We start from the raw sequence: 14,389 nt of genomic DNA, 5'->3' as shown, positions 1-14,389 counted from the left end.
GTTTGACCCAATTTTGACTGGGTTTACTTTGTTGTTTGGATAGCTTTCACTCAAACAATGAAGGTTGTATGGATGTTTATTTTTGAATGCAACCTCTTGTGTGAAGTAAATGTTGCCAACAATGACTCAATTTAGCGCATTTCCTCTTAAGATTGATGTTTCCAAAATTGTTTTTTGCACTTACTTTGTCCAAGAATAATAAACCAAGATTCAAGATTGATTCACATCTCGCTGATGTAAAGAAACCACACTATGTTTAAGGCTCTAGCACACTTTGCTAACTATGCCAAGGAAGTTGAATTTGTTTAACTTGGCCATATTAGTAGCAGAGATTGTAGGAAAGGTCTTTTTTGCTTTCACAGGATTAGGAAAATATCTAGCGTGGTTGACCAGTCAAACTTGCATTTTATTTGACAAATCTAACAACAAATAGGACAATTTAGGTGTTGAGATTGACAATATTAGGAATTTGAGTCAAGGTATGATTTTGACAAAATTAGCATGCTTGCCAACAGAGAGAGTAAGGTGAATTAGATTACATGTAAGAATGTCAACCAAAAATAGTAAAACTGAATCTGATTTCGGATTTGACCAAAAATAACAAGCAAAACAACTAGCTCTAGTAATTCAACCTAGGCTTTTTATTTGACATTTATGGCAAGACAAATTAGGTCATTGAAAGGTCAAACTAGCAAGAGTTAGTCTTTTAGGGCTAGGCCATTTGGACCGTCATATAGATGGATACCCTCCAACTAACTATCATGTGTCACACTAGGAAAACAATTCATATACTCAAGAATGCTCTTAACTCAACATCCTTCAACTAAAAACTTCAACTTGAATTTGAGATTTGAGATTATATATTTGATTTTGTAGTTATTAACATGAATTTCAGATTTCTTGACTAGTTCAATAATTAAAATTCTGTTGCAATGATATATTTATTAATTATTATTTATTTTTATACACCTAATGAATTTAAAATAATAATAATACTATTATTATTATGATCGTCCCCAACATATCGTCTCTCGGAAAATTTAAAAGTAGAAACAATAAAAAAACCATCCCATTCCCCAAAACAATACAACATAAACAATAAAATATAACTACTATATTTTCTTGACTTTATCCTTTATACATATTTTTCATAGATTTAAATATACCCCTACTCTAAACTTGTGAGGTAACTTTCAGCATTTCAATTATCAATTTACCTTAGTCATATTAATTAAATCTATAAAAAAAATTAATAAAATTAAAATAGATAATAAATTTTCACAAAGTTGGAACCCAGCAAAGGATGGCCAATATTCTGATATCCAAAAGAATTTGTTGATCCTAACTTTAAGATTAGGGAATATAATAATTTGATGTAGACTGTAGAGAAGCAAACCATTTAAGGGACACTTCTCCGAAAGGAACTCTTAAAAACCAAAAGGATATCAAACGTCATTGCAAATCACGCTCAAAGGGGTGTAAATTTATATGGCTTTCAAACAGTGAGAAAAACAAGGAAAATTGAAGCCGACTGGAAGGGAAATCAGATCTCGAACAAATAAATAAAAACATCTTTAGAAAAGAAGGGTATAGTTTTTAGTGGGATTTTTTGGAAAGTTTTCCGGTGGGTTTTTTCAGTCAAATTTTTCTAAAATCCGGCAACAATTTATTGAAATGGCAAGGTTGATAGGTAATTTCTGCACAATCAAAGTGTCCCAGGAATTTTTCAGGGTGCTGAATCCAAATATGCAGTTAAAAAACCATTTTAAATAATACAAATCAAGATTTAACCTCAATTTTTTCTGCTGGATTCCGTCACCGAAGACAACTCCGAAAAAAATCACAATAAAGACAACTCCGAAAAAAAACACAAACCATGAAAAGATCACCTAAAAACGCAAACCATCAAAAGGTCCTCTGTAGCAAAAACATTCAACCTTTGAAAAAAGAACTAAACAAGATAATCAAACGATCACCTAAAGATCTTTCTCAGCAAATTTTAATGTTGAATCATATAAAATTTTATATTTAAAATAATAAAAAATCAGGTATTAATAAAACTACTTCCGTTCAATTCAGCAACGATGCAAGCTTCAAGGTGTCCATGATCATGGCGTATTCCTTTTTGAAAAAATCAAATCCTTTATGAGAAAGGTCACTGAGTATAATTAATAAGAAATTAAATCTTGAGGGCTGTTCGAAAGTTGAAAAGGTCAATAATCACGAAACCCTTTGGCAGGCGTGCAGTCTAGTTCCCACTAGATTCACGGTTTTCATCAGTAGTCCACCAAATCCTGAGATCTACGCCCCTACCGGGTTCACAGTTTTCATGATCAGTCTGATGAACCCTGTGGATCGAGGGTAGTGGAGATTTTTTTTTTAAAGCTATCCGGAATGTAGTGGTTTAACTTGATTTTTTTTGCTTTGAAAATTATAGAAATTTTAGCTATATTTTGATAAAATTCAGGAGAGATTTTTGTAAACTTAGGTTAAAGTTGTCAAACTTCAAGATTTTGGGTGTTTTAGAGGATTTTGGGTGTTCTAGAAGTTTTTGATGGTGCTAAATGCATTTCTAGCATCGAAAACATGATTCAAACGCTGCTACAGCAAGATTTCTTGAAAAAAATTACCCAAATTCCAATCACTTTTGACTATCCAAACAAATTCTTTTGGAATTGGATGTGGCGTAAGTTGTTTTAATTAGAAGGTTGATCTGTGTCATAGGGTTTAACATGTTGTTATTTATGAGGTATAGAATCTAGATTATAGGGTTTAGGTAGACTTTAATTTTTATTAGCTGGTTGGTTGGTTCATGGAGAGGGATAGCAGGGGAGTTATTTCTGAGAGGAATAGCAGGGGAGTTATATAACTTATTTGCCAGAGATAAAAACTATTTTACTATTGACTCTCACATAACTTTATAATTTTGATTATAGCATGTAAGTCAACAAACCATTCTCCTATACATTATTGGAACTGGCCTTGACCTAGACTCAACTTAACCTAACTTCACTTGAAAAAATGAAAATATTTTTAAATAAAAATTTTAAATTATAAATATTATCATTAATTAATAGATAAATTTACTATTTAAAATTTAAATATTACATTTAATAAAAAACAATAATAGTTTAATTTATCTATAATTGTGTATAAACTTAAAAAATAATAATAATTTAATTTATCTATAATTGTGTATAAACTTAATGAAGTGGAGTTGAAAAATCCCTATACAACACATCACCACAAAAAAGGGAAAGGTTCCAATCTCTTATTATACTTGTCTTTGAAAATTCATTATAAACTGCAGGTGAACATTCCTCATAAATTGCAAAATGAAATGTTCCAATCTCTTATTATACTTGTCTGTAAAAATCCATCATAAACTGCAAGTGAACATTCTTCATAAATTGCAAGTTCAGTGACTGAACTAGTTATACTTAAAAAAATACATGTTTTATCCTTATGTTATGCTCCTATCCAGAAGTTTCGCTGTTTGATGAACCTAATCGTTGAAGCGTTTATGTTTCTCTTTACTCTTTTGAACTTTTAGATTTATCATGTCCAGAGAATGTGTTTCATTTGACAAAGTTATTTGTGAATCTTGAAATCTCATAAGCTTATAAGCAGGACTTTCACAGCTAAGGATTAGTTTTCAAAAGTTGAAATGTCTCATAGTCAAACACGAAGGTGATAACAATCCAAAATGTAAAAATGGGTAGCTGGAAATCCAGTAATAAATTTTGCTGAGAAGCTCACACTAAAAACTAGGTAAGAAAAGGAAACTGGTATTAAAAGCATAGAATAAATGAAGCAGCGCCCACTCTATGAGAGATATTCAAACCAAACAACTAAACCAGGACCAAGTTCCAATACTAGCCTTCACTATCTCCATTTATTGAAATCTTTTGTTTTAAGCTTTCTGCAAATGTCATACAGATTCACAGAATGCAGAATGTATGATCTGGTGGACTGTTCAACAAAAGCTATCTATCTTAGAGTAAAGCCTCAAAATTGAAATAAAAATGGACTGAAATTTTTATTTAATCAGAGAATTGATATTTTGTTCATCGGGTTAAAGATCTCAAACAGAATTTTTTTATCCATTTTGGTGTCTGTTAGATGAAATGTGTTGCGATACTTCAGTTTGATTTAAGCCCACAAGGAAAAGTTCATGGAGCCTAAAATGGGGAAATCCAACTTATGAGACATCACGAACAATTCATTTCCACCCATCTTTCAATTATTTCGGGAATGAGGAAATGTTTAGCAGGAGAGTATAAGAGTGAGTAAAAGAATTTTGGCAAAAGATTCACTCTTATGGATTTAATTTCAAAATTTTGCCTACATCAATTATTGTTGCGATACTTCAGTTTGATTTAAGCCCACAAGGAAAAGTTCATGGAGCCTAAAATGGGGAAATCCAACTTATGAGACATCACGAACAATTCATTTCCACCCATCTTTCAATTATTTCGGGAATGAGGAAATGTTTAGCAGGAGAGTATAAGAGTGAGTAAAAGAATTTTGGCAAAAGATTCACTCTTATGGATTTAATTTCAAAATTTTGCCTACATCAATTATTATTAAAATTAATATAGATAGAATATTATTATAAATCAATTTCAAACACCAAAATTCCAGAAGCTAGAGATAAGATTTGTTTTCATATTACTTGTATTTTTTACACTAAGATTGACACCTCCAAAGATTTGAACACGAATACAAGTAAAACTACTGCAAATAAATTCTAAATACCAAAACTCCAAAAACCACATAACAAATCAAATTAAATTCAATACATATAAAAAAAATTACACAAGAACCAAAAGAAGGAAAGGGGAGCATATCAGTGACAATTTCAACAAGATTGAGATTGAGTAACTCATACAACAAACAATTAAAACAGAAACAGAGCACTGAAAGATGAACTAAATAAATACTAACCTTATCAAATCGACGGGATTCCAGAGAAGCAATGCAGGACGACTTGAAAGGCATAAGCAGCAGAGCCCCAATGTTCGACGCCATGCGACAAAAAGCCTCGGAGGCAGCCTTTCTTGTGGCCCAATCGTTGCTCTGCAACGCTTCTTGCACCGACGGAATGAGACCACTCAGCGCATGCTGCGTCGACGCTCCTCCCGCCTCCACTATGCTGCCAACAACAGAAAACAATGCCGGTTTCCCCATGAAATTCTGATCCCCCAGAAGCTTCACAATCCTCGGCAGGAGCCTCGGAAGAAGCCCCGGCAACTGAGGATCTGCAGAGTTGTCAATGGCTCTCGAGAGGCACAACGCAGAGCCCACTTGCAAATAACGATTCTGCTCGCCCAGAGCATCCATGAAAGGCTTGACGAACGCGGAAATCGAGGAATTCGAGCTCGTGATCCTCGACGCCATGACCCCAATTGAGTTGACACAGGCGTCGCGAACATTGGAATCGGAGTCCTTTAGGCGACGAACAACGTTGTCCACCATTCGTGGCAGGTGGGAAAACAACGAGCTGCCGTGGGTTTCGGCCATCGTGGCGAAGAGCTTCACGCATTCTTTTCTCACGGCGCTCTTCTGCTGCGAGTCTGTGTTGTAGAGACACGACAGGAAGGGGCCGAAGTCATCCGAATTCAAGCTCCGGGCAACTCTCTCGAGCTCTTCTGAGGCAATCGAGTATGTGTCTCGATCCGAGAGTTTGTTGATTGCTGCGATTACTCGCTGCCTGAGCTGGTGCACTGCCTGCTGTTGGCTCGCTTGCTTGCCAATGCTGCTGCTTCTGCTCGATCGCGTCTGGGCCATTTGTTTCAGCTAAAATCGATACTGTTCGATTCAAAATTAGGCACTCCAGGCCCAAATTAGCCTGGACTGTTTTCACAGGCAATGGCGGATTTCGGCTGACTGAGGAAATGGGCATCAATTTTAAGGGGAACCGATGCTTTTGCCTCATGGCAAGCAGGCACCCACGGAGCTTTGTATTCTCCCGGGCTGCATTAAGAGGGTGCGTTTATCCGCGAAAACATTAAATCGTGCGCATCTTTATGTCATCGTATGGTTATTATATACAATGAGGGACATCTGGACCGTAGCTAGCGTCCTGATCTGCTCGAGCTCGGTATGCAAAATCGTGCGCTGTTGCTCCCCATCGACGGTTGAACACACGCATTTCCTTTTCATCGTGACCGATGATTTCTCTGGGAAGGGCAGCGAGGGGAAGGTTAGCGAACCATTCTTTTCTTTTCATTTTATTTTATATCTCTTTCACCTAATTTTAGATACATTTAGTGGAATAGGTATCTCTGGATCTTTTCTAATCTTTTCATAGTGGTGCGAGCCAATTACGGTGCAATATATTTTTTTCCAAATTGATTTGACTACTTATCATTTTTTAAAGGTTTGTTTAAAAATTTAATTTCTTGGGAGTGATTCACTATGGATGCCACCCCATGTTAGGTTATGATATCATAAGGGTAAGTAACCAAACATCAAAAATCTCTTATTTAACCCAACCCCAATATCATGATTTCATGCTACCATGATTTTTTCACAATATGTACAATTATTTTTAAGCATCTTAGCCCATAATTAATCTACCAAAAAGTTTTCCCTCTCATTTATTCACTATATCAACTTGGGCAATCCCTTTCTATGTAACTTAATCTCTTAAAAATTCCACCCCAATAAGTGCAACAATGCAAAAAAGGAAAAGTCCAAACCACTAAATGATCCCGGGAGATCTAGTCTAGATAATAATGGTTGGTTCAAATTCAATGAATTCTCAACACATACACAAGGGTTTAAAGCTATTTGACCTTTCTACTCATTACAACCATATGATCTTTGGTATTATTAGATAGTGTTGTAACATCTTAACCACAAAACTATCTAGATAACTATAGGCTCACACTTATTCGGAAGGGCTTTCCTAATACTAAAACCATGTTTGATGTACCTTCATGGAATGGTTTAAAGTTATTTGACCTTTCTACTCATTACAATCATATGATCTTTGGTATTATTAGATAGTGTTGTCACATCCTAACCACAAAACTATCTAGATAACTATAGGCTCACATTTATTCGAAAGGGCCTTCCTAATACTAAAATCATGTTTGATGTACCTTCACTTCCATGAGGCATGTGCGTTGTCCTCTTTAAAAGTTCATAAGGGATTTAGTTTCAACACATATGGTAAGTTGAAAATTTCCTAAGTTGTTCATCACGACCTAGTTAGATGTCCATCATATTTCATGTTTTTCCCAAATGTCCATATCGCATCCTTTGTCCAAGTTATACGCCGTATTCAATCCTTTGTCCAAGTCTTAATATTTGTCCAATATATCCTTCAAAACCCAATGACATATACACCAGATATATTGTCTTTACAATATGCCCTCTTTACAATATGTCTATTTCCTAACGTTGGTCCCAAATGTCCATGTCTCTTCCTTTGTCCATGTTTCTCATTATGTCCAATCCTTTATCCATCATGCTTTAGAATTTTGTCCAAGTTGTTCATCATGTCCCATCATTTATCCATGTCTTGGATTTTATGCAAGTTATTTATCATATGTTGTTACTTGAAATTATTCTTCACATCCCATTAAAAAATCCATCATATCTAAACATATACTTATATTTTTAATTATTTTCCAATTAGATCTTAACATTAAGGTATATACTATGAATTTGTAAGTAATTTCTGAATCTATACTTACAAATTTAATCATTCTCCAATAAAAATTTGATATTAGAATCTATATTGTGAGTATATACATTGTTAAAATTAATTACAATATGTTAACATCAACACAAAGCCTTATTTCCTTTGTATCCTTTAACTTAAGATTAAAAAGTATAAACTTTGTATAAACCGTGTTATATTTATCGATTTTAACAAAATATTATCCTATCTAATATTTTAAATTAAAATTCAGTTATATTTATCAATCTTATCCTTAATATTAATTATATTTAAAATAATTATTTAATAATAATACATATTATAATTTATTTATTTTGTAAGTTTTGCAGGACTACATCTTCATCATGTCTAATATATCACCCCAATCGGGATGGGGAATTAAACCAGTAACTTCACACCAAGAGGTGCTTTAATAAAGCACCAATCACCGGGGGGACCCCCTACCGTGGGTGTGCTCTTGCTAAAACCATAGGATCTTAGTATACCCGACTTGCAGGTGGTTGGTTATGCTCTTGGTGTTATAGTGGCAGCAATGAGGTTTGATCCTGGGTCTCCCGTGGATTAAACTTGATAGTTACCGATTCACCATGTGGTAAAAAAAAAAAAAAAAAAAAAACAAACAAAAAAACAAAAAAACAAAACAATACATATTATAATTTTAGAATTTAAACACTTTAATAATTAAATATTAATAAATGTTATATAATGATGTTATCATTATATTTATAAATCTAAATTTCAATTTGATATTTGTAAATCAAAATTTTAATAAATATTAAAAATATGATGTTTAATAAATATTAAATTTTAAAGATGAAATTTGTATACATATTTTTATAAAATAAAAATAAAATATTTATATAAAAATATTTTTAGAATCAATTTTAATAAAAAAATTAAATAAATAAATAAAATAATTTAAACATAATATTTATATTTAATATATAAATAAACCAACTTAAAAATGATGTTTAATTTTAGGAAGCAAGCAAACTAAATACATAGAATGGTGATCATTACTTAGAGAAGGACATGGACATCCTACTTTTTGGATGTCAAAGTAAATCCACATCTTAAGGATTTAATTAAATATGGAAATATGTTGTTCCCAATGTTGCAACTCCAAAATCAAAGGGTGGCATGGTGCTAGTATCATTGTACTGTAATGATATTTTAATAGGTGACATTAATGGTGGAGAAAACCAATGCAATTTTTTATTATTTTTTTTTATGTTTTAATGTTGCTTTTCTATGTCTCACTTAAAGAACAAGTTTCCTACATGACATGGCTTGTTTTTGGATTGAACAATGTGGTTACTTTACTTAATGGCTTGTTTTTGGATTGAACAATGTGGTTACTTTACTTAATGACTTGTTTTTGGATTAAACAATGTGGTTTCATTATTTTTTTGGAAGTGAAATGTGCATGCCAATCTGATGCCACATCACCAGATGCTTGGTTTTAAATAAAAGTAAATGGTGTAGGAAGGTACACTCATGACAAGTTTGCTACATTACATGGCTTGTTTTTGGATTGAACAATGTGGTTACTTTACTTAATGGCTTGTTTTTGGATTGAACAATGTGGTTACTTTACTTAATGACTTGTTTTTGGATTAAACAATGTGGTTTTATTATTTTTTTGGAAGTGAAATGTGCATGCCAATCTGATGCCACATCACAAGATGCTTGGTTTTAAATAAAAGTAAATGGTGTAGGAAGGTACACTCATGTGCAATGAAAATGTCAGGGCAACCCCACATTCCTATATCATCTAGTAAGTTACCAGACATGTGCCCCCTGCAAGAAGAAAACAATAGGGGCACTGTCAAATAATAGATACAACTCTGTGTTAACTTACAAGCCATGTGCTCATGCAACAAAAGGACAATGAAAGGACTATGTACATTATTTTACTTAACATGGAAGGAGAGAAACTTTGAAATTCAATATTCAACCAACATATTATACCATTGGTATCCCTAGATTCATTTTTTTCCGGAGGGTATCTCTAGATTCATATTGAAACTATAAACCATATTTATGTACGAGATGTATTCCATAATTTCTCTATTCTCAAATTTTATTTTTTACCATATCAAATTGGTATGGTTTAGTTTTTTCCGCACGATTAACGATTAGAGTTATAAAGTTTTAATAAATATCCTGAATAAAGTGAATTGTTTAATAATTTTATTTTATTTTTATTTTTAAAATATCAATTTGATTTTTTTTTCCATAATTAAAATTATAATATTTAATATCATGATTAAAGTTAATTGCTTAATAAATTTTATTTTTATTATTATTATATTAATTTGATTTTTTCTATAATTAAAATTATAATATTTAATAAATGTCAGGATTAAAGTTAATGTTCTAATAAACATTTAAGTTTTGTATAATTAATTTAATTGTATTAGTTACTATGTTGTTTTTTTTTTTTTAATTTGTAGATTTGTTCTCTGAACTATTTTAGATATATAATACTTAAATAATTAATTATAATAAAAGGGAGTGGAATTTAATTAAATTTAGTGAAATTTAATTATATTTACATTTTAATTTAATTAAAATAAAATATTTCAATATGAATTTTATTTTAGAATAATTTATTTAAATTAATTGAATTAATATATTAGATTATTTCATTGCCTAGATCATCTTAATTTGGATCTACCAAGTATATAGAGGGAATTCTATCTCTTTTCTCTTAAAAAGAGCTTTGCATTTCAAGAAATTGTCTTGAGGATGAACCACATTAGTTGGTTCGAAACATTGATCAAATTTTAATGATGTGATTAATCCGAAAGGCATTTATCTAAAATTGAATCTCTCTTGTAAATCGGAAGTTAACATGGATCAAGGATGGTTTAATTATTATTTATATTTAATTATAAACATAAATATAAATATGAATTTCATGTTTTTTATTTTATTTTATTTTTATTTAATCCAAATGTTAAATATTACAACATCTCTACCATACTAGGATCAATGTTTACATAGGAGTTAAGTTTACTTATGAATCTTGGGGAAAAAAATAAAAAAATAAAAAATAAAAATAAAAAATAATAATAATAATAATGCCCACGGGGCTTTGGATTGACGGTGAATGGGTGCGTTGTTAAGGCACTTCTTGCGATAGGTCACCGGTTCAAATCCCCATGGGTACTTAGGTTAGTCTTAATTAAACTAATAATAATAATAATAATAATAATAAATAAATAAATAAATAAATTTTTTTTTTGTAAGCTAAGGAGGGACCCTTCTTTTTCCATTACTTCGAATTGAAACCATTACATTTTCATGGTGGCCTCAACCCGCCCCGAGGGGAAACCGGGTCTGTTGGCCACCTTAAGTTTTTGACAGCCATCCAAAAACAAAAAATACTAATTCTTCTTGTCCAGGCTATATAGACTAAACATTCAAAAAGATTACTACTGCTTCTTGTTTGCATTCTAAACTGAAAATATAAACGAAACTATCCAAACGGCTTTCAAAAAACTACATAGAGCATATACATATCTTCAAGTATTAATCCGCCATGACTTCCTGCTGATCCTCTTCTTTCTTTATGCCCGGGTTGATCTTCTTTATCTGCTGTTGTATCTCTTCCAGTTTTTTATCCTGCATTATCAGAGTGACCTGAATGTTCTGCATTTCTTTCTTCAAATTTGGAATTCCCTGGGACAGTTCTGCCATCTCCATGGCCACCTGTTCCATAGCCTTAGCCAGCAGCCTTTTCATAACCCAGTATACATGCAAGGCCTGCTTATACAGAGTCATGCGGCCTCTCGTATTCCCTGGATCCGGTAAGAGGTATTCCCAATCTTCCATTTCTGATCCTGATTGACCCTGGGTCGCTTCTTCCTCCAGTTGCTGAATTATCCTTCTGATGTCCTTATTGGTGTTCTCACAGTAGGCTTGCTCCGCAAACTGTATCTTCTTCTTCAGTGTTTTCCTGTATTTTCTTGCTGGTACTGGTTCATGCTCTTCCCGTTTCCCTTCCGCCCATCCTCTTCCTCTGTTGCATCGGCCTCGTCCCCGTCCTGCTCTTCCTCTGTTCCTGTAATTTCCCCTGCCTCCCCGATTTTTCATGCCCGAGGTGCTTCCAAAGTCACCTCCCTCCTCTCGCCCTTTGCTTCTCCTGTCTCCATACTCCCTGTCCTCCTGTGTTTTGTCCTTTGTTGACTCCACGTCCTTCCATACCCTCTTTCTCGATTGCTCAGCTCTATCCTGGTCCGAATCAAACATTTCCACTTCATTATCAGTATCGTCCTGAACTGTCTGATACTTCTCTGCCGTTTCTCCAACCTCGATTCCTTTCCCTTTCTTTTCCGGGCTTCTCCGTCCTCTGTTCTCTTCGTCCCCGTCGCTTCTCATTCTCCTCCTCGTTGCCATTCGAATCTTCCTTCCGGCGTTGCCTGCTTGTTTTCTCAGCCTCCTCTGTCTTTCGGTTAACCTACCTAGTGTTTTCGCCACCCTGTCTCTTCACAAATCCTCTACAGTTTCCTTTATCGCCCTCCTTCCTTTGTCTCGCCTTCCTCCTATATGATTTCTCCTCCACCAATTCTCCTCATCTCTCTTCTCCCGCTTCTCCTGCCACCTGCCGATTTCATCACCGCCCACCTCCCTTCGTCCTTCTTCTATGTCGTCGTACCCACGTCCAATCTCTGCCGCATTACCTCCACCAGCTTCATCCTTCATTACTTCATCGTCGTCCCTCCTCGAGATGATACCCTTTCTGGTGATCCCTCTGTCCGCCTTCATCATTACCTGAATTCCTTTTGCCTCGTCATCCTCCCTTACCTGATGTGTAGTAATTTCCCTGATCGCCATCATTATCACCCCGATCAGGGGAAATAAGTAAATAAAAATTAATAATAATAATAAAAATTAATAAAAAGTGAATAGGTGGAAATCTTGGATAAAATATAATATTACAATATTGGATGTTACCCAATATGTATTTCCACCTCCACCCAATAAAAAGTGGCCAGGGGTGGGGGGAAATACTAATTAAAATGTAATATTATTACATTTTACCTAATATTTATGATCACACCCCACCTAAATATTACATTTTTACTCAATATTCCCCCTCACCCGTGCTAATTTTATAGTTGAGTTTGTTTACTGTTAAACTTCAGATAGAAAAGAAAATTACAATAAGTGGACTAGTTGAGGGAAAATATTGGGTAAAATGTAATATTATATCATAAAAAAGTTTTAGCTTTACAGGCTACATGGATTCAACGCCATCATTTTCTACAACTAATTATGTATCTAAATATAACATCAAACTAAGAATTTCCCCTTTAAATAGGTTATATTCCACATGAATACCATGGGTCAATACCATTGATTCTTAAAACCATTGGTCAATACCATGGGCCATTTTTATTTTTATTATTATTTAATTTTTATAGGGTTATTTTTATGTTATTTTCACCGAACTAAAATGTTTACTTTTTAAATTATTTTAATGTAACATTTTGTGACAACATCTCCCTCATGTACTGGGCAGTAGTATACACACACATTTATACATATTCTCCAAAAAAACCTTTGTGGGAAAATTCAAGGGATGCTTCTTTAGATTCATGGACAATATCCCTAGTAAAACTTATTACAATATATTAGTGCATCTCACCCCAAGGTTTTGATTTGCATACTCACTGACACGAAACTAACCAAATCCCTAAAAACATTGAAGGAAATTGGTTAGTCTAACCCCTTGGGCATACATATGTGTGCATACATGTGTATATGCATTTTTGGTATTTATTCTTGTTTATAGTTTTTGGTTAAGTTACCAATGTATATAATGGCTATAGTAGGATCCAGTGTCTCAAGGCTTTCCCTAAAGTAGAAAAAGGTCCTAGGATAAAAGAGAGCCAAGAGATTAGATTTTTGGGGATACATCTTCTCTTTATCCAAGGGACCACTAAAAAGATTGCTAGGATCCTAAGGAAACACAAGGGTCCTTCAAACTTTAGGCCCGTAAAAAACATTCGAAACTCCCTAAGAGCAGTCAAAGACTCGGTGGACCCTAAGAATATGAAAGTTGTTTATGTAATCACATGTTCCTATGGGACACCCTACATTGGTAAAGCTGACAACTCAATAAATCAAAGGATTCATGAGCGTGTAGCCGATATCAAACATGGTAGGACCCAATCCTCAACATTAGTGGAACATGCAAAAAAACAAAACACCGCATTTGTATTGAAGAGGCCCACGTCAGTGCAAGGATTAAACATTTTCCATCACCGAAAGTTTAGGGAGGCCATATAGATTGAAAGGAGGCCAAGTAATTAGAATAGGAAAATTAGTAGTTGTTGGATCTTTTCCCTGTCTTCTTAGGATTTTTTTGTTTTTACCCTTTTTGTTTCTTTCTATGTTTCTACCCTCGTGATTCTATTTTATAAAATTCTTCCTATTTTACATCCTTAATTGTTTCTAATTCTTTAAATAAATAAATAATTATTAGCTAATAATATTTTCCTTAAAAATTATTCTATTTTCCTAATTCTTATTATTTTATAATCATATATTAATTCTTTCCTTAATTTTATCTTACTCTTTTATCATAGTTTGTTATATTCTCTTCTTGTTTCTCAATCTTAAAACTCCTTTCCCTCAATTTATTATTTACTTATGATGTTAATTTTCATTTTTCTAATTGCTTAT

The 14,389-nt window shown here is 33.4% G+C and overlaps 1 protein-coding gene across 1 annotated transcript in view; it reads right to left on the bottom strand.

The window, feature by feature from the left end:
* Positions 1–5,909, bottom strand: part of LOC149183335 (TORTIFOLIA1-like protein 4) — a 15,664-nt gene extending 9,755 nt beyond the window's left edge. Inside the window, 1 exon segment of the mRNA XM_089417099.1 lies at positions 4,948–5,909. Coding sequence (XP_089273225.1) covers positions 4,948–5,790 — 843 coding nt within the window. The 5' untranslated portion in view covers positions 5,791–5,909.
* Positions 5,910–14,389: the final 8,480 nt, after the last annotated feature.

The sequence above is a fragment of the Pinus tabuliformis genome, chromosome 3_2 (assembly GCF_031772625.1).
Source record: "Pinus tabuliformis cultivar Carrire ecotype Pingquan chromosome 3_2, CPIR1, whole genome shotgun sequence".
Classification (NCBI taxonomy): Eukaryota; Viridiplantae; Streptophyta; class Pinopsida; order Pinales; family Pinaceae; genus Pinus; species Pinus tabuliformis.
The sequence above is the reverse complement of the archived record's forward strand: the minus strand, read 5'-3'. Positions and strand labels throughout refer to the sequence as shown.